At 51.9% G+C, this 27,998-nt stretch overlaps 1 protein-coding gene across 6 annotated transcripts; it reads right to left on the bottom strand.

The window, feature by feature from the left end:
• Nucleotides 1–33: 33 nt before the first annotated feature.
• Nucleotides 34–27,998, bottom strand: LOC136562411 (H(+)/Cl(-) exchange transporter 5). Of its 6 annotated transcripts, XM_066559217.1 has the most exons (14): nucleotides 27,928–27,998; nucleotides 27,296–27,348; nucleotides 18,011–18,160; nucleotides 11,840–11,991; nucleotides 10,708–10,807; nucleotides 9,181–9,365; nucleotides 8,592–8,714; nucleotides 7,955–8,161; nucleotides 7,588–7,668; nucleotides 5,874–6,416; nucleotides 5,088–5,274; nucleotides 3,580–3,978; nucleotides 1,883–2,099; nucleotides 34–1,533 (listed from the first exon to the last, which is right to left on the bottom strand). In XM_066559217.1, the coding sequence occupies exons 3-14, from the start codon at nucleotides 18,141–18,143 to the stop codon at nucleotides 1,443–1,445; spliced, it is 2,418 nt and encodes an 805-aa protein (XP_066415314.1). In that variant the 5' UTR covers nucleotides 18,144–18,160; nucleotides 27,296–27,348; nucleotides 27,928–27,998; the 3' UTR covers nucleotides 34–1,442. The 6 variants fall into 6 exon arrangements, with proteins under 6 accessions (XP_066415314.1, XP_066415315.1, XP_066415313.1 ...); XM_066559218.1 differs by lacking the exon at nucleotides 27,296–27,348 and having other exon boundaries at nucleotides 27,928–27,989; XM_066559216.1 differs by lacking the exons at nucleotides 27,296–27,348; nucleotides 27,928–27,998 and adding an exon at nucleotides 20,248–20,332.

Genomic DNA, 27,998 nt, shown 5'->3' with positions numbered 1-27,998 from the left:
CTGAGGCAAAACATGAAGAATTTCCACCATCTCTGGCTGCACAAAACCAACACAGACCAATCCAGGCATTTATTTCCCAAGCAGAAGGAACTGGATCCATCAGTGACATCTCTGAAGCAGCTTTGAGCTCTACAAGGATTGAGACATCAGGTGGAAGCAGCAGAGCAGGGACTGGCTGCTGGATGGCTTTGGAAGATCAAGAATCTGGCTTTTGTTCCTTGGAAAGACAAGGAATTTGTTTGTATCAGAGAGATTTTGAGAGGGACCCAGCCAAGTCAAGCCAGAAGTCCCCACTGCCCACAAACATGGAACTGAGGCCAGGATGAAGAGCATCAGTCTCCCAAGGCATCCAGAAGCCTCCCAAATTCCAGTAAATGGGCACAGTTTTATTAACAGGAGAATCATTTGGTCAGCACTGGGACAGGGACTGAGCACAGGAGGCTGTGGTGGAAAGGGTTTCTTGCATAGTTGTTGGCCAAAGGAGACCTGGGAATTCCCTGCTGGGAATCCTGGAATCCTCCAGCTGAGATCCAGGGACAGGAGCAGGGAACAGCATCTGTGCCCCAGGCACTGGGCTCTCCAGCGGGACAGGGTGAGGAGGAGGCCACCTGTGCCACATCCAACACCACCGGGGTTTGGGGAAGGGCAGGAATTCAGGACTCAGCCTCTGGGATTTCAGTGCTCAAGGGAAATCAAAGAGAAGGAATCCTTGGGAATGGATCAGAGAAAGGCAGCAGGATAGGAAGACACCTGTGAACTCTTCCTATCTCCTCCTTGGGGTTCTTCTGACAAGGCAGTGGCAGAGTAATTAATATATTCAGTAATTAATCAAAACCAGCATCTTCCCAATCAGAAACTGGGCCCCATTTTAAGGAGATCTGATGGGGGGTAGGGGGTTGGTTTGCTGGGGCTTTTTCCTTCTTTCAGCCAAGCAGCCTTTATTTTTCTCTCCCCTATTTTGGCTTCCCAAGGTTGTGATTTTTCCCAAGGGGACAACTGGGAATACACCACCCTGAGCCCAGCCCTGTCCCTTTGCCACCACCTGAATACTGTGTGCAAAACCATCCTGCTCCTTCCACACCTCTGGAAGTGCACAAACACCTTGGCTTTTCCTCCCCACATTCATAACAGCAGTTCCAACAAAAGAAGTGGAGGAAATACAATTCTCTAACATTTTGCTTTTACTCCTTCATGGAACCTTTCCGACGCAACTTCACAAAAGCAATGTAAATAAAGTCTCTTTTTTCCTCTTCTAAAAAGAAGATCATGTTCCACAGATTCCATAGTGCAATTTGTTATCTGGTAGAAAAAAATATCTTCTTCAGCTCCATGGAGGAAAATGCTGGAAACAGTTCCATGGTCTCAATAAAAATAGGAAAGTCTACCCAGGATGGGCTAGAAAGTTCCAGGTATGTGGGACACACAATCCCTACAGTCTGCCTCTAGTTGAAGAGGATGGAATCGGGGTCCTGGTTGGCCATCTGTGCAATGTGCTTTAGTACATCCTTTTTGGTAATGATCCCCAGCAGCTTCCTGGAAAATGAAAAAACGCTTTTAATGCACCCACACTGCCAGAAGGGGCCCTGGCAGGGCCACTTGAGCCCCTTGCAGGTGCTGAAGAGTCTTTTGGGATTCAAAGTGACACCCCACAGAAAGTACTGCACCCTCTGAGGGTGGTAAAACACTGACACAGGCTCCCAGAGCAGCTGTGGCTGCCCCATCCCTGGAAGTGTCCTGGGCCAGGTTGGACAGGGCTTGGAGCTGGGCTGTCACAAGTGCCTTTGCCAGGCAAGCCCTGCTCCAGGATCCAGCCCCAGCTGGATCCCAGTCCCCTTTGTCCTGGAGCAGAGGGGGTTCTGGCCCCAGGCCCCAGGGCTCCTACCCGTTGTGAGTGACCAGGCACTGGCGCAATCCCAGCTTGCGGAAAATGTCCACCACGATCTCCATGGGCGTCTCGTCTGTCACCGTGAAGGGACTGAGGTCCAGGATGCTCCTGAGCTTCAGCACAGATGGGGAGCTCGGAGGCAGGGGGGGACAGTAGTCAGTGAAACAAATAATTGAGGTGCTCACGATCCCATCCTGCTTCTTCCGGGCATTTTCTGCAAAGAGAAATATTTGAATCAGTATCAGCACTCTTTTCCTTTTCCACACAGAAGAGCATTCCCATTCCTCAGCTCACATTTAATGGCCTTAGAAGTCCTTTCCTTCCCTTTGCCAGAGCTGTTCCCACCCAAGGACGGTGTGATGGGTTTCCAGCCTTTCTTCTAAGCGAACCATGAATCATTAAGGTTGGATAAGATCCTTAAGACCATCAAGGTTAACTTATGGTCACCATGGTCACCATTAACCCATGTCCTCAAGTGCCACACATTTTTTTGAACACTTCCAGGGATGGTGACTCCAGGGCAGCCTGTCAGGACTGGACAACCCTTTCCATGAAAATATGTTCCCCAATATCCAACCTAAACCTCACCTGGGCACAACTTCAGGTCTTGTCCTGTCACTAATTACCTGGGAGAACCTCCAAGATCTCCAAATTTCCACTGCAGGATCAGCACATCAGCTTTGCCCAAAGCCAAGGCCGTTGCATCTCATTGTACTCTGGCCAGGTAAATACAAGTTCTGGAGACCTTTTAACTTCCCAGTTTTTAGAGGAGGTAAATAAAATGCTTTGTACTTTTATGAGTCACTGATTTGGGTCCCATGCAGAGCAGTTAAAGGATTATTTTTAAGCACTCAACAACTGGCACAGGCTCTATGGACGTCATGAGGGTCAGGAATGGAAAACAAGTACTGGCCATCCCTCAGACCTTCACAGCAGTGCACATACAGGTACTGTGGGTACCTGCCACACTGCAATCTGACATCAGCCTTCCAAGGCTTCCTGGGAAGGGCCAGGTCCGGCAGCCCACACAGCAGGCTGGATATTCAGAATACTTCAGAATATTTGGAATATTTGATCATGAAAACCCAAATCCCATCCTGTGCATCACTGTGCACAGCTTGGGGACAGGACCACTCTTAATGAATCCCTAGAGATTCCAAGGAACCCAAGTGCAGAAACTCATGGTGGTACTACAGAAGGCAGGCAATGCACGTAATATCCTGATGCACTTGTTCCCCTATTTTATTCCATATTGTCCCAGGCAAGCAGTGACAGGGTAAGAGGACACAGCCTCAGGCTGTGCCAGGGGAGGTTCAGGTTGGACATTAGCAGGAATTTCTTCCCAAGAAAGCTTGCTAACATTGGAAGAGGCTGTCCAGGGAGCTTGAGTCCCTATCCCTGGAGGTGTCTAGGGAAGACCTGGATGTGGCACTCTGTGCTGTGGGCTGGTGACAAGGTGCGGATCGGACACAAGTTGGACTCAATGAACCTGGAGGGCTTTTCCAACCTAAATGATGCTGTGACCCTATGACAAGCCATCCTGTCCTTCACATCCAAGGCAAGCAGAGCCCACCCACAATGCTCAGGGATGCACCAGCTGGCCCAGTCACCAACACCAGGAGTGTGTGACCTCTCCAGGTCAGTGACAGTGGCATTAATGACAGCACCTTCACCCGGGCAGTGTCACCCCTCACCGATGGAAATGATGAGATCTCTCCTGAGGACAAACCCCACCAGGCGCTGGGATGCCCGGGACACCACCACGGGGTAGCCGCTGTAGGTGGTGCTGGTGACGATGGTCTCCACGTCCTCCACGGTCATGGTGTCCTGCGTGATGACTGTCAGGGGAGGGTCGCTCTTGCGCGGCCGCATCACGTCCATGGCCCGTGTCTTGTGCGAGAACTCCTCCTTGGCCTCCAGGAAGGGGTACCCGTTGAGGCGGATGTGGGCATCGTAGATCCCCTCGCGGCCGATGGCGTCGGCCACCCACTTGCTGGTCATGGCTGCTGCCATCAGGGGCACGATGTACTCCAGCCCCCCGGTGAGCTCGAACATGATGACCACCAGCGACACGGTCATCCGGGTCACCCCCCCTGCCAACACAGCACGGCTCAGGTCACCCTGGCATTGTGTCACACCAGCCCCCACCTCTAGAGAAGGGTGGTGCCAGCACAGCTGGACTGTCCCGTTCAGCAGCACCAAACACAATCAGAACAGCACCAAAGCCTCTGTCCTGCCACAGCACCAGGCCCTGGCACGGAGCTCAGGGTCTCTGCGGGGTTTTATCTTGGCATGGTTTAATTACACTTTTGAGATTCAAGTCCCAAAACTACTCCCAAATATTTTACAGGAGTTTTGTTCCAATATCCATTCATCCTTCAGTGCTGCCCAGCAGAAAACAGAACCATTAATGAAGTCAAAGTGTATTTATCTTCCATCACTTTCATGCAAACAATCCCACAAGGGTCTGGGTTTGAAGGAACCGTGAAGTCCGTCTCATTCCAACCCCTGTCACAGGCAAGGATACCTCCCACTAGATGGGGTTGCTCAAACAAAGTGTATCCCCTCTAAAAAGGCCAAGATGGGGTTTGGTGGCATGTTTTTAGAGGAGAGTTTCTCCTGATAAAGTAGTCCATTAGGACTCCTGTACTATTCCATGGATGAGGGGACTGGGAATTGTGAAACTGAAGTTCAGTCACATGCACCCAGTCTCTCCAAGTCAGCCAAGAGGAAGAAGTGTTACTGAAAAACAGAGCACTTAAAAGCAGAATTGCATCATGAGATTTAAGGCCAGAACAGGAAGTAAAATGAATTAAAACCCCACAGGAAAATTCAAGTCCCTGGGCAGCCTCAACTGTTCTGGCTCCCACTCAGGAGCTCCCCACTGCAGCTGCTGTGCCCAGCACCGGGCTGGAGATGGCAAAAGAACACCACCAGGGTGAGGAACACATGGCACACTCTATTACAGAGTTTCCTGGGGTTCCTGAGGTGACACCAGCTCTGATGGTCAGTCACAACCACAGCTCTTCAGCCACAGAATCACTACAGGGTGGAAGGAGATTGTGTTTAAGGTCCCTCCCAGCCCAAACCATTCTGCGGTTCAATGATTAAGGCAGGGATAACCTCTAAGATCAGGGAGTCCAACCATTCACCCACCACAGCACCTCTTCACACAGCCCACCAAGGCCCAGCCCCAGCTTACCCAGACAGGCGGCGGCGCCCACCATGGCGTAGAGGCCAGGGGTGATGCAGTCAGCCCCCGGGCTGCACCAGCCGCTGAAGATGGCCCAGTCATGGTGGTAGAAGGCCAGCTGCTCCACAGCAACCCCCAGCAGCCGGCCCGCGATGGCCCCCACGGCCATGCTGGGGATGAAGAGCCCTGAGGGCACCTGTGGGAACACGGGGCAGTGAGCAGCAGAGCCCAGGGACTGCACAGAAGAGTGGTGGAACCTCAAACCAGAGTGAGGCAGAGGCTTTGCTGGAGCTGAGCTGGAAGGGACATTTGAGAAGTCATCTAGTCCAATCCCCCTGCAATGAGCAGGGACATAAAAACTGTCCATCAGCTCACACCTGGGAACTGCACCTGCAGCTCCAGAGGCTGCACCAAACAACTTCCAAGCCCTCTGAGCAAGGAACAGCTCCAATTATGCATTAACAAATTAAGACACTGATTGCTTTGCAATTAGCTCTTTCATCTAAATCACATATTTATCAAAAAAGCTTGAGGCAGGACAATTTAGGAGCATTCTGTGTCTGGAAAATGGGATATGGAGCCCTGAGGCACCAGTTTTGTGACTGCATTTGGTGCCCACAGTCAGGCTGGAAGGCTTCTACTGCCCTCAGGGTCCAAGCAGCAGGACAAACAACTGCAGTCTGTCCCCTTCTGACAGAGCTTGGGGGAATACATGTCTGGTTAGAGAGGAAATAAAATTTTAAGGGTCCTGAAGAGCATGGGAAGAACATGAGCTCCTTTACAAGAAACCCTCACCTTCATGCCAAAGGTGAAGATTGTGATGAAGACCTTCATGATGAGGGCCAGTGCCAGCTGCCACATGGCTGTGTACACGCCAGGGCCAGCGGCGCGGTCAGGCAGATCATCCCCCTTGGTGCTGTTGAAATCGTTCACGTACTCGCAGAGCTTGGACGAGTCCAAAATCCCACAGTCATTGAAGAGCTCCGAGATCAGCTCGCTGGTGCTCATCCTGGTGTATTCGTTGGGGAAGGCCAGGATGGCTGTGATGGCCGTCACCACGATCACCTCCAGAACCGGGTACTTGCCCAGACGCGTCGTCTTGCGCCGCCTGCACCAGGCAATGTTGCTGCGGATGAAGAAAGCTCCCCAGAGCCCACCAAATATTCCCAGCAGGATGAAGGGCACCAGCTCCAGCAGATGCCATGGCATGTGGAACTCCACGTAGAAGAGCACGAGGCGGCTGTTGCCAAAGGGGTTGATGGAGCGCAGGGTGAAGGCAGCAACCAGTGCAGCGAAGAAGGAACGCCAGAGGGTCTTCAGAGGGAAGTAGTAACTCACCTGAAGAGGAAAATGAAGCACATTTGGTCACTTGAACACTTAGCATGATGCCACTGCAGGGAGTAAAGCCAGGACAGAGATCCATGAGCACTGGCTCATCCCCTGCTCTCCAGCCAAGCACCCCAGGCTTGCTCTGGAGCTTCAGTTCAGTTCAATGAGGACTTCAGTGAGTGGGATGGACCCTGGCTTGCAGCACGTGCATGTGTCCTCTGTGATCCCTGGAGCAACTCACTTGCATAATAAAACCTGTCACACATCAGCCATGAGCTGAATTGAGAGAATTCTGTGGCTCTGCAAGGTCCAAAGTACCAAAGAGCAGTGCTTGCTATCACTGTCACCAACTATTGCTCAGCTGAGCAAATCCATCCCTGCCTTCCTCTGAAATCCATTCTGGTACTCTCCTGAGCTAAACAGCAATGGTCCTTTCACATCCAGATCAACAGATTAAGGATTAGGTGGTCCTTGGGAAGAAAAGAGGATTGATAAACCAGAGAAGTTTGTTCGCAAGTGTAGGTATAGAAGAAGGGGTTACAAGTGACCTTGCCCCTGATAAATCACAGTTGTACTAATTACCAAAGAAGAACAACAGCCTTGCCCTTAATGGGTTGCAGCTGTGACTAATAAAGATAAGTGTGATAAAAGGGGTGGGTTGGCCAGTCAGGGAGAGCCTGGAGGAAGAGGACCTTGAGGGAGAAGACCTTGCAGAGGTAGAGGAGCCCTGAGGAAGAAGGAACAGGGAAGAGAACTGCTGCAAAAGATCTGCTGTGAGATCAGTCTGGGTCTGATAGACGTAGAGCCTGCTGTTGGAGCATGCAGTGATAGCAGAGCTAGGTAAAAGCCTGTGGTCAGAGGCAGCAAGGAAATAGCCAGCAGTCAGAGTCTGTGAGAGAAGCCAACAGCAGGAGTTTGCTGTAGTCACTCAGGACGGCTGAGCTGTAAATAATAATAAACTGGAACCCTTTTCACGTTGTTAAATGAGAGTCTGTGTCTTGGCTCATTTCTATCCCTAACAAAAGGTCTGCTGCAACACCCAGGTACCCTGGGACACAGCTGTCAGGAGAGTGGACAAGGGAAAATGGCCTCAGGCTGTGCCAGGGGAGGGTCAGGTGTTGGACACCAAGAGGAATTTCTCCACAGGCTGTGTTTCTAACCCACAGCATTCCAAGGTTACCTCCTCCAGGCTGAAGAGCACTCCTCCAATGGGAGCTCCAAAAGCCACAGACACACCGGCGGCAGCAGCTGCTGACAGCACCTGAGGGACAGACAGAGGCACTCAGACTCCTCAGCCCTCCCAACCACCCCCCTTTTTCTGATTTGTCTTCATTTAAATTTGTACAGTGTTTATCTACAGCACAATCAGCTAGGTCTAACCTGCTTTAAGGTAGCAGGGAAAAGGTGGAGTGAGCCAATTCCTTAAGAAGGAGCTCCAAAAAAGTCAGTTATCATGACAGGACCATTTAACCCACAACAGAACCACTTACCCTCAGCCCCAGAGCCCCAAGCCCAGCTGACCTCCCCAGGCTGGTGTCCCCACGCACCTCCCTGCGCTTGGCCTCGTTCTTGCGGTACTTGGTGAAGAGGTGGCACAGGATGTTCCCACAGCAGCAGGCCACGTGGACCAGGGGCCCCTCCTTGCCCAGGCTCAGCCCCGAGGACACGGCCAGCACTAGGGTGATGGTTTTGATGACCAGCGTCCACTTGCCCAGGTAGCCTCTAATGATGAAACCACTTAAGATAGTTTTGATCTGGAAGTCAAGCACACAAAGCTCTACAGGCTTTCATTCAAGCCCTGGTCAGAGCTCCTGCTTTACTGGACATTCCCAATCCTTTCCTACAGCTTACAAGCGTTCCCCTGAGCTATCAAAAGTGAGAGTCCATAAAAATATCTCTCAATGCAAAGGCAGGAGCAGCCATCTGAGTCCTTCCCTGAGGGCCACTATCCCTGCTGGAGGAACACCTGAGCAGTACCTCCTGCAGCAATGCCAGAACATCTGATTTTCCAAGGGACTGCACGGAGACTTTAGTATTAGACATGTTTCAAACAGCTTGGAAAAACACCTACATATGAAGCCATCACCTAAAGTGGAATCTATTATTCCATAACATGCATGTGTAAACTTTGGGTGGTGGATCCCTACCCCACCTGAAAAACAACCCACTCTCATTCTCACTCACCTCTGGGATCCCTGAGCCACAGGCATAGGGAGCAAAGCCCTTCACCAGGAGCACAGCAAGGAGGGAGAACATCAAGGCCCAGATAACATACATTAAGTAGTTGAGGATATATGCAAAGGCCCCCTGAAATACAGAGGAAATTGCCAAAATCAGATGGTTTCAACTGAAACCACATCAGACCTGGGCACTGAAGTGAGCACAGGTAATCAGCAGGACAGCATACAGAGTAATCAGCTAAAAATTGTGGGACCTGCCCTAAGTCTGAGGTTTCAAGGCCAGGTTCCATTTTCTGGGTTACCAACCATGGCATTCTCCCAGAACGTTCATGGGCAAAATACCCTCTAACAGCACATCCTGGACACAGCAGTGGCACACTGCACCTGTAAATGTGGCAGTGTTTTGCCTCCCCACATCCCCTCCAAGGACAACACCCACATAACCTGTTTATTCACACCCCTTTAGGGCCCCAACAATAAACCACTGAACCACCCAGAGCTTGGACTCCTGGCATCCACATCACCCCAGGGATGCTATACAGGCTGTGCAAACAGGCAATTCAGCACCAAAAGCAGTTCCAGGCACCCATCACCTCTCCATGGCCAAGGATCAGCTGGGACCAGCTCTTCCACTCAGGACACTTGTCCCTGTCGGTGAAGGTGGTGTTGGATTTCCAGCAGCAGTGCTCATGGTTGAACCAGAACCCTGCCAAACACACTCCTTCCTTCAGATCTGTCATCCAGTGGGCAGAGATGTCGATCAGACCTGCCAAGGAACCTGGTTTAAAGGGAAAAAAACCAAAATAATTTAATGAGCAGACTCAAACACCTGAAGGTCACAGTCTGCCCCACCAATTTTGGACTCACCTCCCAACACATAGAGCAGTGTGGTATTTCTGGCTACAACTCACTTTCATTCTATGCAGAGCTAAATGATAGGATTTGCCTAGTTTTGAATAATTTCAATATATTGAAAAGAGCAAGTCAGGAAACAGAGCGTGGCTGATGATGTTTCAAAGGATGACTTTGTGTGTCCAAATCCTGCCCTGCTTCACCAGCAATTAATTCTTCTCAATAACTGTTTGTTAAATACAGCACAGCAGCAGTGGGAGGGCAGAGAGGGATGTCCCACATTCCTGGGGACTCAGACAAAATGTGTCACCAGGATCCAGGAGCTGTACCAACAACAGCAACACTGTGACAGGAATAAATCTGAATTTGGAGAAAACATTTCCAACCCTAATTTAAAAAAAGAAAAATAAAGGAGGGGAAAGTTACAACTGTGCCAAGTAAAACAAGGCAAGCAGAGCCAGCACAGAAGAGAAGTCAGGTTTTAAGAGGAATCTTCAAGTCACTTTTGTTAATAACTCCTCCAATCTCAGAACCCCCACACCAAGGCAGAGGCCAGGGACCTCTGATCCACAGAAACAAGTGGCAGCCCAAGCTCCAGAGGCTGCAATAAACATGCAGCAAATCCCCCAGTTAATGACCAACTGGCCAGCAGCCTTTCTGGGTAAACATTAACACAAGATTTCACTCCATCCCTCGTGACAGATGCTTGCTGCTTCCTATGGGGAAGATTTGTATCCAAGTGATTTATTCCTGCTGCCCTGGGCCAAAGTTTGGATCTAAGTAATATAAGAGGTCTCAGACAGCTGAATTCTGAAAGACACCTGATTTCCAAGCAACACCTCTCCCTTTTTATATCTAAGTATAGACAGAAAAAAACCAAAAAATAAGAAACTTGCTGGCAGCCCCTGGAATTAACCTCTTCAGTACCCATGAGGAGCATTCAGCACAGACATTCCCAGTGTTTCAATCAGCTCTACTTTAATGAACGTTTTTTATTCATTTCAGAGTTCTATGCCAGCAGCAGACCCAGAGCAGTGTCCAGGACATCTCTCAGCCTCAGTTTTGTATTTTGGTTTTGCACAAATATAGGGTCAAAGCACTTAAAAATTAATTCCCTGTGAATTTACAAGGCAGCAGCAGAGTCCTTGGTGTCAGCACAAGCCCTTACTCCAAAATGCTGCTGCTCCAAGGATCTGCCAGGCCTTGGGGAGGAATGGATCCTGATGCTGCAATGCAGGAATTAGTTTTACCTGGAGTTTTGCTCTCACCTGCCAACAAACCAATAAGGAGCATCAACAGCCAGCCAGAGAAGGCATCGCTCACACTGTGCAGCAGGGCCCAGGTGGACTCTTTGCTTCTGTTGGTGATCTGGGATAGGGTTTGCAGAAAGAAACAAAAACCTGTGAGGACTCTGACCCACTGTGGTGTAAATGCTCTAAAACTACTTGGTGACACTGTGACTCTGCTTTGAGGAGGGAAAGAAAAAGCACCTGACAGTGGCTGCTCCTACAGCTGCTGCAGCTCTGGGTGTGGGCAGGAGAATGGATCAAGGATGATGGAATCCCAGAACGGGTTGGGTCGAAAGGGACCTTAAAGATCAGCCAGTACCACCCCCTGTCATGGGCAGGGACACCTTCCACTATCCCAATCTCCATCCAACCTGGCCTGGAACACGTGCAAGGATGGGGCAGCCACAGCTTCTGTGGGCACCTGTGCCGGAGTCCGAATGATACGGACAGAGATTGGGGTTGCAGATTTAATGCCAGCAGAGAGGAATGGTCCAGCTGGGAACCAGGCACTGGTGGCACTGGGAAGTGGGACTCAGCCCTGTCCCAGATGCCCAGGATGGCTGAGGCCTGTCAGTCTCACTGCTCCTGACAGGCAGACAAAGGGTGACAGAACAGCCATTGTGTGCCCAGCTGCCTCTCCCAAGGGAAACGTTCCAGCTCACCACTGTTATTCCCCGTGACAAAGCAAGGCAGGAGCAGGCTGGGGACATGGGTGTTTCAGCTAAAGCCCCCCTTGCACTCTGAGCAGATTCCTTTGATTGCAGAGTGCTGTAGTCCTGGGAAGGAATTCTGGAAGAATTGAACTCAGTCTTCTCAAAAAAAAATATTCCCATAAAAAGAGCACCATTCACCAGTGCAAATGTGAGAGCAGAAAACCAGACTGGTTCTGTTCTCCATTTGGAATAAATCAAAGCCTTCAGAAGAGAAGCAGCAACCAAAAAACCGCAACATGTTGGATTTAGTGCTCCTTTTCCTCAAACTGAACTCTCAGCTCCCATCCTAAGGGCAATCCCTCCATCCCAGGGGTCTCCAAGAAGAGCCTCCCTACCCCAGCAAGAGTCACACATGAATTGTCCTGCACTCAGAGCCAGCGAGGAGGAGGAGTTTTTACCTCCCTGTGCCTGTCTCGATCCCTGGACTTCTCTCGCACCCAGTCTATGGTGTTAAAATCCTCGTAGGTGCCCACGCCAGGAAGAGGCTCCTCCAGGAAATCCATCATGGCACTCGTGCCGTTCATCCCTCCTCCATTATACGAGGAGAAGCCTGGTGGGGGAGGAAGGGGGAAAATTGAGCATTTCGTAGTTTTTCCTCTTTTTATAAAAAACCATAAGTCATTTAGGAGGAAAACCACAGATTTCAATGGAAATAAAGAGCTACTGAGGTGTTTCCTGAGCTGAATATCACAGGCAAATGTTCCCAGATGACCTGTGCCAGGGACACCCTCCCCAGCTTCAACAGATCACCTGGAGATGGGGTTGCTCTTGGAAATGACTGTTCAGAGCAAAGTAAATCACCACCAGCATCTAGATGGTGCCTTTTCCCCAAATCCAGGACTTGCCATGAAGATATTTTGCCATTTGAGGCAAGCAGATGGGAGAGGGCGAGGACAAAAGGAATATTTAGGACTTCCAACAGAGTTGAAGGGTATCCCAGGTAGATCTGGCAAGGATGAGAGCAGGATGGGCAGGAAGGCATGATGGGAGCAGGGAAACAGGGAAAGCAAAGCATCCAATGGGGCCTGGAAAGCAGAAAGTGGTACCAAATCGGGGCTTGGGAAAACACCAAACTGGAACTTGCAGCTTCCCTCAGGTGAGAACTCAGCCAAACAACTGGGCCTCCTGTCTAACCTGTTCCAACCCATGGAAAACAATGCTTAGGTTGGGTGTACATTCCCCAAATTCTGGTTCTGGAAGACGCTGAGTGTTTGCAGTCATTCAGAGGGGAAAACAGAAGAGCAAAAACCAAAATCCAGTCAAAACTGGAAGGTGGGGGGAAGAGGAGGGTTAAAACTCCCAGACAGAAGGATAATGGTTGATACTTGAGCATATTTAGCTTGCAGATATCACAGGGGCAAAGGTGTCTCCAGATGGGAAAAATAAGGAATTCAAAGAGCTGCCCTCTGCCCCATCATTTGAAGCAGGGAGGGAAAAGAGCTGTGAAGTCTTCCCAAGCCCATCTCCCAGATTGCCACAGCTGCAGGAAAACAAGATGAGTCATGTACAGAACTGACAACCACCACAAAATAACCCACTTAAAACAGCTCCTTGCTTCACCTGGGACAAAAACAAAAAGATGGAGTTCTGCAGAGCTCTTCCAAATGCTGAGTGCACAGGCTGTGAGACCCAACTGCACTGGGAGGGAAATGAGGCACATTTTCTGTGAGGAATCCCTGGTTTTAACAGCATTTTTAGACCAGAAGCTTGGAAATGCAAAATTAGTATCAAGGCTTCCAGAGATTTCCCCACTGAAACATCCCTGCAGGAAACCCCAGATGCTGCTCTCTAAATCTGATGGATCAGAACCTCCTGGAATAAACCATCCTGACAACAACATGAGCAAGGGAAGAACATGGAACACTGAAGTGCCTGGAACTCCTCCTGCCACCTGTCTGGTGCTGCTCCAAGGACATGAGAGCTACCTGGCACAGGTATCCAGAGAACAAGCAGAGGCCCCATCCTGGTCACCTGAACAAGTCCCAGCTGCAGCCCAGAGCAGGAGCTGGGTTTGTTCCCACAGGAATGACCCCTCTCCCAGAAGCATCCCAATCATCCCTGACTCTGTGCTGCAGACAGCAGGCTCTCTCTGTCTCTGGCTATTCCCTTTTTTTTTTTTTTTTGCCTATCTACCAAATCTTTTCTAAAGATAAAAAATACAGCTGTCCTAAAGAAAAGTATTCATGAAGGAGAGCTAACCAAGCTAATAGAACACCCTGAGAAGCATTTTCCACAAGAAGATGAGATCAGGCACATTCCATGCTCACTCTCCTGGAATGACTGCCCAGACCAGTGACTTTGAACTGTCCTGGGAACACTCTCCCAGCTCAAAGCTTGCCCTGGAGCACCAGGAACCAGAACCCAAGGCACAAAGCAAGCATAGAGCTGCAATGACAGAGGGGCTGCAAGTCCTGGTACCCCCAGCAAGACTCTGATGGCACCTGCAGGAGCCCTCAGGCACAGCCCCTGTGATCCCATCCCATCCACAGCCCCACTGAGCCCATGGGCAGGTGGGATGGGCTGATCCCACTCCAGACCAAGCAGGTGCAGGTTGGAGCCTGATCCTGCTCTCCAGGATCCCTGTTCAGCCCAGCCTGCCCTCCTACAGCACCAGGATTTTTATTGCCAAAGGAGAATCCCGAGGTCTCCAGCCACAGACAATTGTTCATTTGACAGATGATACTGAGAAAACATCTTTATATTTTTTCAGGGGTAATCTAGAACTACGAAATGGCTGACAGCCATAAATATTTATAAAGATCTTATTTCCTGCCTCAGCTTGCTGCAAATCAAGGATCCTAGGATTCCCAGATAGGAATAAAGGAGGAAAATGAGCTCCGTGATGCCCAAAACACATCCACGACGATTGCACAGATCTCCCTGTTTGTAACATCCACATCTCCAAATCAGAGACAGTGAGTGAAAAGTGACCCTGTCACAGCTCATTTCAAACAGATTTCTCAGTGTTCTGATCACTCCCCAGAAGGGGTTAATTAATGCTCACTTCAGACCCTGCCGAGCTTAGGAAAACCAGGCTGCACTTGGTGAAGTTCCAGGCTGTGCCATGTGCCACCCCACAAAGCCACAGCATTTGCTGACTGTCCTGCCAGTGACAAGGAGACAGCCACGGCACCTGGAGAGCTCTGTGGCTGCTTCCCTGCTCCAGGAAATCCCAGAAATGCGGGGGGTTCACAGGGACAGTGAACAAACAACCATTACACAGCAGAAATCCCACAGCCCACCCAGCCTGCTCCACCACCCTCATCTGGCTCTGCTGCCCCACGGCGTGCACGGACACAGGGACACATTCCCCTTGGCTCACATCTCCTTTTCCTCCCTGCAAGGGTCTCCTCACCCCGGCTCAGCCACTGCCCATCCCGCAGGAGCAGCTCCGGGGGTCTGTCCGTGCCGTGGCCGAGCGCAGGGGGGCATTCCCGGGGCTTACAGCGGCACTCCGTGCATCCTCCTCCTCCTCCTCCTCCTCCTCCGGGCGATCCCGCAGCGCTGCTGGGCCCTCCCCGCCCCTGGCGTCACCGGCACCGTCACCAGGGCCAGCCCCTGCAACTGCCGGGGACACTGTCACCAGGGCCAGCCCTTGTAACTGCCGGGGACACTGTCACCAGGGCCAGCCCCTGCACCCCACCAGGGGACACTGTCACCAGGGCCAGGCCCTGCACCCCACCGGGGGACACTGTCACCAGGGCCAGGCCCTGTAACCCACCAGGGGACACTGTCACCAGGGCCAGCCCCTGCACCCCACCAGGGGACACTGTCACCAGGGCCAGGCCCTGTAACCCACCAGAGGGACACTGTCACCAGGGCCAGCCCCTGCACCCCACCGGGGGACACTGTCACCAGGGCCAGCCCCTGCACCCCACCGGGGGACACTGTCACCAGGGCCAGCCCCTGCAACTGCCGGGGACACTGTCACCAGCGCCAGCCCCTGCACCCCACCAGGGGACACTGTCACCAGGGCCAGCCCCTGTAACTGCCGGGGACACTGTCACCAGGGCCAGCCCCTGTAACCCAGCAGGGGACACTGTCACCAGGGCCAGCCCCTGCACCCCACCAGGGGACACTGTCACCAGCGCCAGCCCCTGTAACCCAGCAGGGGACACTGTCACCAGGGCCAGCCCCTGCACCCCACCAGGGGACACTGTCACCAGGGCCAGCCCCTGTAACCCAGCAGGGGACACTGTCACCAGGGCCAGCCCCTGTAACCCAGCAGGGGACACTGTCACCAGCGCCAGCCCCTGCACCCCACCAGGGGACACTGTCACCAGGGCCAGCCCCTGCACCCCACCGGGGGACACTGTCACCAGGGCCAGCCCCTGCACCCCACCAGGGGACACCGTCACCAGGGCCTGCCTCTGCACCCCACCGGGGGACACTGTCACCAGGGCCAGCCCTTGTAACCAACAAGGGGACATCTCTGGACCCACTCCCGCAGCTCCAGCTCCTCCCTGTGCTGGGCCCCAGGGCTGGGGCAGCTCTGCAGGTGGGGTCTCACCTGAGCAGGGCAGAATCCCCCCCTCCCCTGCTGCCCACACTGCATGATCAGCCCAGGGCACAGGGAGTTTCCAGCATCATGGCCAGGGCAGTTGAGCTTCTGATCCACCAAGAGCCCCAAGTCCTTCTCCTCAGAGCTGCTCTCCATCCACTCTCCCCCCCAGGCTGGATTTGCTCCTGCCATTACCCCAACCCAAGTGCCACTTTTGCTTCACCCAACAGCCCAGCCCCAAGGATCCACCAAACCCAAACCTTAACCATGGAGGGACACCCAGGCACAAGCACTCTGCTCACCACCTCCCACATGGAACACTTCCTGCTCTGCAGCCCATTCCCAAAGCTCTGCCCCAAGTCACGATGCAGCTCAGGAAAGCACATTTATCAACAGTCTCCTGACAGTGGTGGGTCAGTCACAAACCCCTTTCTTTTCCCACCCAGCTGACATTTTCCTTACTTAGTAACTCCCAGGAACGCTCTTTGCTCCCTGCCTTTCAGTAGGCAGGCACTGAATTTTCCTTTTGTCCTCTGGGCACAGTCAGACTTCAAAAGCTCTCCCAACACACAGCCGCCTTTATCTCACCTTTATTCAGTGCACACAGAGCTCAAAGGGGCTGGTGATTAAGTTCCTCGGACTCCAATTTGCTGGTGATAACTTGTCATTCAAGCATTGTCTGGGAGGCTGAAACTCTGCACACTCCCCACACTGACTTTGGTCTCCCTGATAAAAGCTCCCGGGTTCTGTGTGAGGTCAAGGAGGAAGGCGGGTGAAGAAAGCAGGGGAGATGAGCCAGCTCAAAGCTCCCACTTCAATTTTAATTTAATTTTTAATCTGAGATGCAAAATAACTCACTGCTAAATCCTGTTTGTGCTTATAAGCACCAGGGAATCACTGAGGGTAAACTGGGCACTCAGACCTCTGATTATGGAGTCACAGACAGCTTTGAGTTGGAAGGGACTTAAAGCTCATCTCATTCCACCTCTGCCAGGGGAAGAGACACCTTCCACTGTCCCAGGCTGCTCCAAACCCCAGTGTCCAACCTGGCCTTGGATACTGCCAGGGATCCAGGGGCAGCCACAGCTGCTCTGGGTACCCTGTGCCAGGGCCTGCCCACCCCTACAGGGAAGAATTTCTTCTTAAATCTAACCCCAATCTTCCCTCTCTCAGTTCAAACCAATCCCTGTCACTACCTGCCTCAATTCTTGCCTTTAAAACTCAAGGAGAAAAAACCTTTTAAAATGCCACAGAGAAAAGGAGACCTTCCACCACTGGAACACTTTAGAGTCTTCCTCTGAATGGAGGGGAGAACTTTGGTCACCCTCTCCCAGCTGGGCCCCCACAGCTTCAGGTTTCACACTGGCACCCCAACATCTGCCAGCAAACATCTGAAGTCAGCAGGGGAAGTTCACAGGGAGAACTGAAACTGGCATTTGGGCAAGAAGCTCTTCCCCCTTTAAAGTTTCCTCTTTTACTTCAGTGTCACCCTCCCCTGAGGACCTGAGTACTTGTCAACAGAGAGAGCCAGGGGAAGCACTCCTTAGAGTTCAGCATATCCATGTGGATTCACCCCTTCTCCATGAATTTCACTGCTCTGACTCCAGGAGGAGGAGCAGATCCTCTGGCCAGACAAGGGGTGGCAGGGGAAGCACCAAATCCTCTGTGCTGCCATGCAGAGAGATTCTCTCCACGACAGAAAACCTCCAAAATTACAGATAAGCAAGAAAGGAAGGGAGGGGACAGTCTGTGCTCATATCACAACCCTCAATGCTGCAATTTCATGGCACTCACATCCCTCCCTCCTGCCACTGCCAGCTCTTCTCCACAGAAGCTACTTTGGGAAACTCCAGGAAGGATTCTCCTGAAGCCAGAGGATATGCTCCATGTCACGGCCCAGGAGCCACACAGATCCAGCATGGAATCCTGCAAACTCTTCACCCTGGTGCCAGGAAACACCAGACCCATCCTGGGCAGAGGCCAGTGGCACCCCCACAGCAAATATTCCCATTAAATCCTATCCAAAGCCATCAGGAAAAACAGAAAGGGGAGAGCTCGTGGGTGTTACCTCCCATCTCCCTGTCGAGTGGCGGGTCATCGTCGGCCATGGAGAAATCCATGGATGCTCCAGCTATTTCCAGCATATCCTCATCGCTGGTGGCACTCTGGAAGCTCCCCCGACGAAAGCCCTTCTGATCCATGGCCAGAGCTTCCAGACCTGCCAGCAAAGGGAAGCTTTTTAGAGCACAAGCAGGAAAACTCATTTTCACACCCAACTGGACTGACACTTGACCCTGGAGACCCAGAGGCTGCACTGCTCTTCCCATGGGAAGGCTGGATGCAGTGATGTCACCTGAAGTTCAGGCTGGAATTCCAGTGTTAGCCAGGGCAAGAGCCACTCCACATATTATTATTATTTAATTTTTATTAAATAATCTCCACACATGCTCTCAACAGGTTTGCAATGATTTTTTTATTGGACCCCACCAATCTCAAGGAGCTGCCCATGCCACACCATGACAAGAGATCCATTGTCTCTCCTCCTCTTTTCCAGGACAGCAGAGGAACTACAAAAGCACAAGCTCTGAAAACATAATAATAAACTAAATAGGGGGGGGAAAGTCAGATGTGAGCCACAAAAACAGCTCTTGCCACATGGAAATGGGAATCTTCACATTTCCGAGAAGACAGAACCACAGAATGGTCTCAGTTGGAAAGGACCTCCAAGACCATGGAGTCCAAACTGCCAAATCCCTGCCTTGTCCCCATCCCAGAGTACTGAGTGCCACCTCCAGGCCTTCCTTGGACACCTCCAGGGATGGGGACTCCAAACTTCCTTGGGCAGCCCCTTCCAATGTTAGCAAGCTTTCCTGTGAAGAAATTCCTCCTGGTGTCCAATCTGAACCTCCCCTGGCACAGCTTGAGGCCGCCCTGGTCCTACTGACCACACTGTTATTGATCCAGGCCAGGTTGCCTGCCTGGACTCACTGCTGGCCACATGCACTTTGCTCTTGCAAACACTGATTTTCTTCCAGAGAATTAAGAGACAAACCAATCACATAGCTCAGACCTGTTCCAGGAAGGGAAACACCAGCCAGCACTTCCCAACAGGCTGAATTACACACTCTGCAGAAAACACTTCCTATTACACAGAAGAAGCCATCACAGTACACTGCACAGGGTGCTCTCTGCTGAGCCTTACACTGTGGAACACCATGTTTCTTAACTTTTACACCATGTTTTCTCACTAAACTGCCACAGAAGAGCCTGGCAAGGGGGGAGACAAGGAGAGCTGGGTGCTTGGGAAGGTACACGAGCAGCTGCACACCTTGAGAGCACACAGACAGTGTGGCCCAGAGAGCCAAGGGCAGGAGAAACCCAGGAATTCAAACTTATTTACCAGTGATAACAATTAAATGGCACTCAAGTGTTGTGATGCTCTTACAGTAAACTGCTTCCAGGGAGCACAGAAGGTCCAGCTCCCTGCCTGGGAGGCAGGAATGGCCCAGTCAGCCTGGCAGAGAATTAAGGGAACTGTGCTCGTGTGTCTCAGTGCTCATTGCAGCATAACATGGTTTTACAGATATTTTCCAATAAGATTCAGTGGGTAAAAATATGTGGGAAATGGGGCTAAAATATCTCTGTATTTGTACAATCCCAGAATGGCTGGGGTGGGAGGGATCTTGAAGTCCATCTCATTCTACCCCTTGCCATGGGCAGGGACACCTCCCATGTCCCAGGCTGCTCCAAGCCCCATCCAACCCGGCCTTGGACACTTGCAGGGATCCAGGAGCAGCCACAGCTGCTCTGGGCACCCTGTAACAGGACCTCTCCACCCTCACAGGGAAGAATTTCTCCCTAATTCCATCTAAAGCTCTCTGGTTTGCACAGAAAGCAGCAGTTCCTGCAGCACAGGCAGAGCAACAGCATCTCCTGCTTCCCTCAATCCCTCCCTGAGCTGGTTCTCATTGACAGCTTTAAAACCCAAAAGCACAGCAGCAAACACGGCACCTTCCAACCACAGCAGAGCCCAGAGAATGCTTGGCAGCACAAGAAGGACACACAGGAGGATAATTCCATGCTCACTTCTCCTGTCAGATCGAGACAAGAGGTTTAAGACACTTTTTCTTACCAAAACACTCCCTCTACAGATACTTTCCCAGGCACAAGGAATAAAATTAAATAAAAAATAGACCATTTTCATGCTTATCTGGTTGTTCATTTACCCCAGTTCTCCATCGGGCAACAGCTGCCTCTTTGCAAAGGCCCTGGTGCTGCCAGAACCCCCGGAGCACTCATACATACCCCAGGACTGCCAGTGTCCCCAACGCCCATGGGACACCATCCTCCTCCAGCTGCTGCCATCCACCTCCTCTGCCCTTCTACTCCGTCCTGGTGCTCCCCATGGCAGTCAGAGAAAGGGAAGCAGCAAAGCAGAACCCGGCAGGGTCCCCAGGCTGCCGCCTGGAAGTGACTCAGTGACAGCGCTGGCAGCAGGAAGCCGGAGCCTCGCTGCCATTTCCAATCCAAAACCCAAGCATTCCAAGGTTTTCTCCTAGCTCCAGGCTGGGTGCCACCCAGATGGGCTCCCTCAGTCTCGCTGTACCACCCATCCCAGTGGCACCATGGCAGCAGGGGATGGGACCGGCACTCCAGAGCTCCGGCACCCCACGCTCACAGCAGCCCTTCCAGCACACAGGCTTGAGGGTTTCCCAGTCACAGCATGGAAAAAGCTCCCACAGCATTTTTTCCTCCTTGTCAGAGGAGAGGCTCGATCCCAGCTCCAACAGCACCAAATGGAAATCACACCAGGAGCACCCTGCCAGGAGCAGGCAGCAGTCCCAAGCAGCCGCCTCAGGAGCCAATCCTGCTGTGGGAAGGAGTCAGGTTACCACCTAGTGGCTGTTTCCACTGGGAAACCAAAACCTGCATCACGAGACTGGGGCTTCTTTAAAGATCAGCAAATCTAAGCTGAGCTTTGACAATTCAGGGCTTTCCTTCCTTGCCAGCCCCAGGTGGTTCTCAGGCACATCCCTTCCCCCAAGTACCAGACCACTGGTGTATAAACTAGGAAAAAACTGCAGAATAAGCCAATTTTAACTGAATATAAAAAGAAAGGAGAAAAAAAATGTAGCATTTGGCTGTTGGGTCAACACTCCTGGTGCCTGGCTGGGAGCCAGCAGAGCCAGGCTTTCATAGTCCTAGAATGGCTTGGGTGGGAAGGGACCTTAAAGCTCATCCCACTTCTACCATGGGCAGGGTCACCTTCCACTATTCCAGGTTGCTCCAAGCTCCATCCAGCCTGGCCTTGGACACTTCCAGGGACAGGGAGTCCACAACGTCTCTGGGCAACATCATCACTCTACAGGCTTCCACCAACACTAAAAAATCCCCACATTTCCCATCCTAAACAGAGGAAGGGAGTCCATGAGGGTGAAACTCCACCTATGTGTGAACTGAGAGAGCTGGTTTGGATTTTTCTGTATTCCAGCCCTCGAGACATGGAACCCTCTGCAGGAGGAGCTGAACTGAGAAGCCTGGTGCACAGGTTGTGCTGCCAAATCAATACCCCAGGGAGGGGCCAGCCCTGTGTCCCCATGCTGTGACAAAAGAGCTGATGATTTGCCTCAGGCACTTCCCAAGACAATGTTATTTTTCCAAGCCATATTCTCCTCCAATTCCCTGTGCTGTATGAAGTGACCACAAACAGTCTCAGATTTGGTTGAGAGGAAACTACACCAAATTTCCAAGGGCCTGGAGTGACAGGACAAGGGGGAATGGTTTCACCCCTGCAGAGGACAAGGTTAGATACTGGGAAGGAATTCCTCCCTGTAGCAGTGGGGAGACCCTGGCACAAGCTGCCCAGAGAAGCTGTGGCAGCCCCATCCCTGGAATATTCAAGGCCAGGTTGAACAGGGCTTGGAGCACACTGGGTTTGAGGAAGGTGTCCCTGTCCATGGCAATAGATGGTCTTCAAGGTCTCTTGCAGCCCAACCCATTCCAGGATTCTGACAGCTCCATTCCCAGGGTGGCCACAGAGGACGCCGGTGCTGCCCCAGCCTCGCGCCAGGGCAGGAGCAGGATCCTGGAGAAGCTGTCCCTGCTGTCCCACGGGCACAGAGCTGACCTCTCCAGGCAGCCTCTTGCCCTCGGAGGCTGCTCCAGCACAGGCAAACACATCCTGGGAATGCTGCCTGTGTTGGCCAGGGCTGTCCAGCCACGCCAGCCCGAACAATAGGTTTGAGAGAAACTGGGAATTCTACCAACACAGGCTGAACACAAAGACTTGCATTGTTTTAGGGCTTGTTTGGGGCTCCTTTGCTGTTCTCTGACGCACACCCTCACAGGCCCTGGGAGCCAATACTGCAGGCTCTGCTCTGACATCCCTCCAGCAAGGTTACCGGGCTGTCATACATCACCAGTCACAGCAGACAGCAGCACGTGAATCCTGTGGCAGTCTGGGTTTCCCAGGCACCCGGGCTCACAGGGTGTTGTGGGATTCACTGCCATCCCGGGATGCACAGACACACAGAGCCCTCGTCCTTCCATCCGCACCAGGACCACCTCTTCTGGAACAATCCACCATTCCATAGAGCTCTGCCCCTCAGCCCAGGACACTGGAATACTCAAACAGAGGCAAACAGCAACACACTCATCCCAAAACCACTCCAGCAACTGCTCCAGCAGCAGGTACAGACCAAGGTGAGTGCACAGATGTGACCGAAGACACTGCCAGCCCTGTTCAGAACCAGCACCAGTCCTCCAAAAGCCAAAATAAACACTGTTAACACTAATCCAGCTGAGCTGGGAGCACTGGTACATCACAACTCAGAATCAGGAACACATTTTGACTACTTATTCACAGTTATCTGCCCCATCCATTAGTTTCACTACAAAACATCTTTTTTTTCCTCCTAAACTTTCCATCTTTACCATTTTAGCTCTCACTTAAAAAGCCACAATCTCTGCTCAGCCACCTCTTCCCAGGAGTTTCCTCACAACTATTGCCAGCTTCCTTTCCTTTTTGCTTAACATTTTGACTAAAAGCAGCTCAACATGAAAATGCCCAAGACCAAATTTACAGGTAGCTTGTGACCAGTTGAAGGGAGGTTGCTACTGGACTCTAAACTGCATTTTCCAGACTAAATCCAGTCGTTTACAGCAGTTTCCATACTCAAACACAATAACAGCTTCTTTGCCATTCCTAGCCTCTGGGAATCCAGGATGGTGTTACAGCTCCATGTGGGAGGATCACCCTGTTTGCCCAGCAGTGTGGGAATTTATAAAATTAAAGGGTTTTGGGACAGCTGCAAAAGGCAGGCCTCAAAGACAGCAGAATTGTGATTAGGGCTAAGCTGTAGCCATGAGATAGGTCAGCAGAAAAATTATGTAAGAAGTAGAAAAGTAAGGACAAATAGAACAATGGTCTGTGTATTAACGTTTGTCTAGAATAATTGTTTAAGTGGCAGAAAAGTATATTTAGCAAGATATTAGGAAGTTTTAAGTTTAATAATGGAGCTGTGTGTATTGTATTTTAAGGCTTACAAACAGATATTGTATTTGAAATAAGCAAGCATTGTTTTAATTAAAAGTACATGTGCTTATAGTGATTGGATAGAACTACTGTCAATATGTTTTTGTTTTGTGTGATTGGTCAAAAAACTTTTAAAGTAAGTTGTAACATTAAGTTACAACAACAAAGTTGCTGTAAACAAAGTTGTTTACAGCAGTTTCCATACTCAAACACAGTAACAGCTTCTCTGCCATTCCTAGGCTCTTTGGGAATCCAGGACATTGTCACAGCTCCGTGTGGGAGTATCACCCTGTGATAAGGCTGGTAAGGGATGAGGAGCAGGTGCCCATGGGCAGCCTGGCCCAGCACACCCTGCCCACGGCCCAGCACCGCTCACACAGCTCCAAGCGTGCCCGCACAGACCCAGAGGGGAGCAGCCCGAGCTAACGGGGCTGGTTTGCACCAGGCGGCAGCTGGGACAGGGTCCCGAGGCTACAGCCCCACAGATTCATCCCAATGCACAGCAGAGGGTGAAAACAGCCCCAGCACATCTGCCACAAAAGCAACCGGAAAATGGCCTGGGTGCAAATGAGATGTTAATAGCTAGAACCATGGAATTCCAGAATGATTGGGGTGGGAAGTGACCTGAAAGTTCATCTCCTGCCATGGGCAGGGACACCTTCCACTATCCCAGGTTGCTCCAAGCTCTGTCCAACCTGGCCTTGGACACTTCCAGGGATGGGGCAGCCACAGCTTCTCTGCAACAAATAAGAGAATACTTCCCAAATAAGTAAGTTACTGGTTTGTGCATTTGTTCTGTAGTGTTTTGTAAGCTCATTTCCACTTTCCAGTTATAAATGCCTCTGCGGAACTCACACACTCTCCATTCACCACCACAGAGGATCCACACCTTTGGATCACATGCCTTACACTTATCCCATTCTTCCCATATCTGCTATGTTTAGTTATTCTCCTGGAATTCAAAAGGAAAAAGGATCTGCTGTTAGAGATCTAACAGAGAAAGCTGATGCCCAAAACTGTGCCAGACAGAAAAAAGCCAAATAAAATACCTGATAAAATACCATCTCACCTCAAAAATCACCTCTTTTTTCCAATTTTTCTTTCTCCTTTAATTGTTTTAAGGACTACCATGGCTACAAAAGCAAGACTTCAACAGATATTTTCAATGATATTTTATAGTCCAGTTTAGTGTCACACTTGCATCGAGTCCCAGCCAGAAATCTGTCATTCCATGCTTTGTGAACCCACAGCTGGATCTCTTCCAGCAGAACACCTTCCCCTTTTGGTGTTCTTTTCAGGAGACACTTCTCAGCACACCCCAAAATCCAAACAGCACCACATGGAACCAGGTCCAGACTCATTCTGATGAGAACTAAGCTCTGCCTCTTGCTCAGCAAGGTGGAAAACCCCCACCATACTGAAATATGGGCTGCAACAGGTTTAAGAGGGGATTTTCAGGTGCACAGAGAACACAAAACACCCAGCTTGCACAAAATCCTAGGAGAGAACAGGCTGGGAAAGCCTCCCTGAGGTGAGGGAAAGGGTAAGGGAACGAGAGCCAGAGCCCAGGCTGGGGCTGCTGAGCCCCTGGGGAGCCACGTGGCTGACGTGGAGCTGCTGCCAGCTGCAGTGGGAATTACTCGGTGAGAGCTGAGCACACCAGGTACATTTCCAAGCCCTCCCTCTCCACAAAATCCATCCCAGATGCTCAGCACACAACATGGAGATGATTTTATACATTTTTATCAAACCACAGGATCTCATTCCACTCACAGGCACCTCCCTGACCTGAACTACAAACTCTCCTTCCTTGCCAATGGTTAAGAAATGAACAGAAGTTCCTGAAGAAAGAAGGAATAAAGGCAGCCCTTTGGAAGTGCTGGAACACAGCCCAGCAGCTCTGACCCCCACTGCACTGAGGCAGAACAGGCTGGCACAATAGCACAGAGCCAGCGTAGCACTGGAGCCACTCTCCAGACTCATTGAATTTCCAGGGATGGTTCCAACCTCTTCCCAAAGCAGGACACACATTCCAACCCCACCTTCCACCCAGCAACAGCACAAACTGGGACATTTTGGGCCCAAGTATTCTGGAGGAAAAGCCATGAAGAGGAAAAGGGACTATTAAGAAGAAAGTCAGGGATATGATGGAAATATCCCACCCCAAAACGCCACCAGTTGCTCTGTCAGACCAAAGTGCTCAGCTAGGCTTGCTCCTCTCCCCAAACTCCAGGGACAACCACAGCATCCTTGTTCCAACCAAAACACGTATCCATCCACAGAGAGCAAGGAATGGTGGCCTAAACTGCCAGAGGGCAGGGGGGATATGTGGGATACAGGGGAGAAATTCTTCCCTGGGAGGGTGGGCAGGCCCTGGCACAGGTGCCCAGAGCAGCTGTGGCTGCCCCTGGATCCCTGGCAGTGCCCAAGACCAGGCTGGACACTGGGGCTGGGAGCACCCTGGAGTCCCTGTCCCTGGCAGGGGGTGGGACTGGATGGACTTTAAGATCCCTTCCAACCCAAAGCATTCTATGACCTATAAAACCAGGGCTCACAGTCCCTCACAAACACCTGTTGTGAGGCTGTGCTGCAGCACCAGGAAGGGGTTGTTATCCCAGAGGAAACAATTAAAGGGCTGATGCACAGAACCATTCCCACCCATGCCGTCACCTCTGCACTCACACCCAAATCCAAGCTGCTGGACAAACCTGCTGGATGAGTCCGTGACCAGACCATGGCACGGTCAGTCAGTGCCAGCCCTCACCTGTCTGGGCAGCCTGGGGCTGCAGACATCCCAGGCAACTCCCAGAACACCCAGGGGACGAGGGGTACTGTGTGGATGAACTCTGTGTAAACATACTCCAGGTGAGAAATTTGGGGGCCAACTTGCCTTCCTTTACTAGCAGCCACATCCAGCTGGAGACACAGCTGGTGCCACCTTGCACAACAAGGAGGGAAGAAGAAAATGAGGGACTGTGACAAAGGGAAAGAAATTATCTGGAATTTTGGGGGGGGGGGGGGGTGAAGGTACATGCAAGGTACAGGAGCACAAATCTCAAAAGATATTTTGGTGCAGCCAAGTGTGAGGTCACACCCCCCAGCCCATTCCCTACCCCGTGCACAGGGTGGGGGCCATTCCCAAAGGGGCAGCTCAGCACAGCCAGAAGATGATTTGGCTGCTGCATCCCAAAGAAGTAAAAACAATGATCTATTCTACACAAGCAGCACTCATGCCACCCGTGAAAGCAATCCTGGTTTTGAGTCCTTGTGGGAATAAAGGGAGTCAGAAGAGCAGTAGTGTCCGCCAGCCATGTCCCCACAGTCTCCCAGGTGCTCCCAGTCCTGTCCCGTGGACTCCTGAGCCTGGAACAGAACCACCAACACCTGGAAAATTCCAAAGTGTGCATTCCACAAACACCTGCTCTGAACAGATGTAGTAAGTTGAATCATTCATTTCATTCTGGCTGCAAAAACCTGAGGAACACGATCCAAAATTAAGGAAGGCTGTAAAGCCTGGACAAGGCAAAGCTCACAGCACTCAGAGGCTGGGAACACAGAGTATCACAGGATTCCCAAACAGGATTGCCCGTCCCTCTCTACTCCTGGAGATTTCATCAGAGGTGAGCTCTCCATGAGCACCCAAACAGACCTAGAGGGACACCAGCTCCACCCCGTGCACTGCAGCAGGGACAGACAGGAGGGAATCCCATCCCTGTGCTGCCCCATCCCATTCTCTCCCCCCAGCACCGGCATTCCCCACAGAGCGGTCGGCAACCATTCCAGAGGGTCATTTATCCATCCAACAAGCTGTGTCGGTACCTTCTGCCAAGGATCAGCTGATCCTGCCGCCACTCTGGCACCTCCTGGAGCTGCTGGATGAGAAAGAGAGCTTCAGGCAAGGAAGCTCAGCCAGGACACAGGGCCCTCCCCAGGCTGAGCCTGCACTTGGCACAGGGGGGCTGCTGGCACCTCACACAGGGGACTCACGGAGTCACAGAAGGGCTTGGGATGGGAGGGACCTCCCAGCCCATCTCCCACCCCCTGCCATGGGCAGGGACACCTCCCAGTGTCCCAGGCTGCTCCAAGCCCCAGTGTCCAGCCTGGCCTTGGGCACTGCCAGGGATCCAGGGGCAGCCACAGCTGCTCTGGGCACCCTGTGCCAGGGTCTGCCCACCCTGCCAGGGAACAATTCCTCCCCAGTACCCCAGCCCGCCAACACTGCCCTCCGGCAGTGGGAAGTCACTGACTCCTGCCAGCTACGGGCACGTCCCTGGTCGACGCGGGGATCCGCAAGCCCCGGGTTCCGTCACGGCCCCGAGCTTCCACCACCGCCTCTGGCAAAGCTCCCAGTGCGGCGGCCGCGTTCCTCCCCACCGGGGCCCAGGACACGGCCGCACACACCGGAAGGGAAGAGGACGCGCTGTCGCCCTGCCCGGGCCCTGTTCCCGTACCTCGGCCTGGCCCGTCCCGGGCCCGGCGCCCGCGGCCCCTCCGGCGGCTCGTCCGGCGGGGCGGGCGGAAG

The sequence above is a fragment of the Molothrus aeneus genome, chromosome 14 (assembly GCF_037042795.1).
Source record: "Molothrus aeneus isolate 106 chromosome 14, BPBGC_Maene_1.0, whole genome shotgun sequence".
Classification (NCBI taxonomy): Eukaryota; Metazoa; Chordata; class Aves; order Passeriformes; family Icteridae; genus Molothrus; species Molothrus aeneus.
This window is presented reverse-complemented; position numbering and strand designations above follow the sequence as displayed.

What these genes read in the sequence shown, in the direction of transcription:
- LOC136562411 (XM_066559216.1), bottom strand. Translation starts at nt 20,287, where the DNA reads ATGGTGTCCCATGGGCGTTGGGGACACTGGCAGTCCTGGG. An exon ending in ACTCGACAGGGAGATGGGAG is followed by an intron (nt 11,992 to 18,010) that starts GTAACACCCACG and finishes CTCCCCCACCAG; the next exon opens with GCTTCTCCTCGTATAATGGA. An exon ending in AGATCTCATCATTTCCATCG is followed by an intron (nt 2,100 to 3,579) that starts GTGAGGGGTGAC and finishes TTCTCTTTGCAG; the next exon opens with AAAATGCCCGGAAGAAGCAG.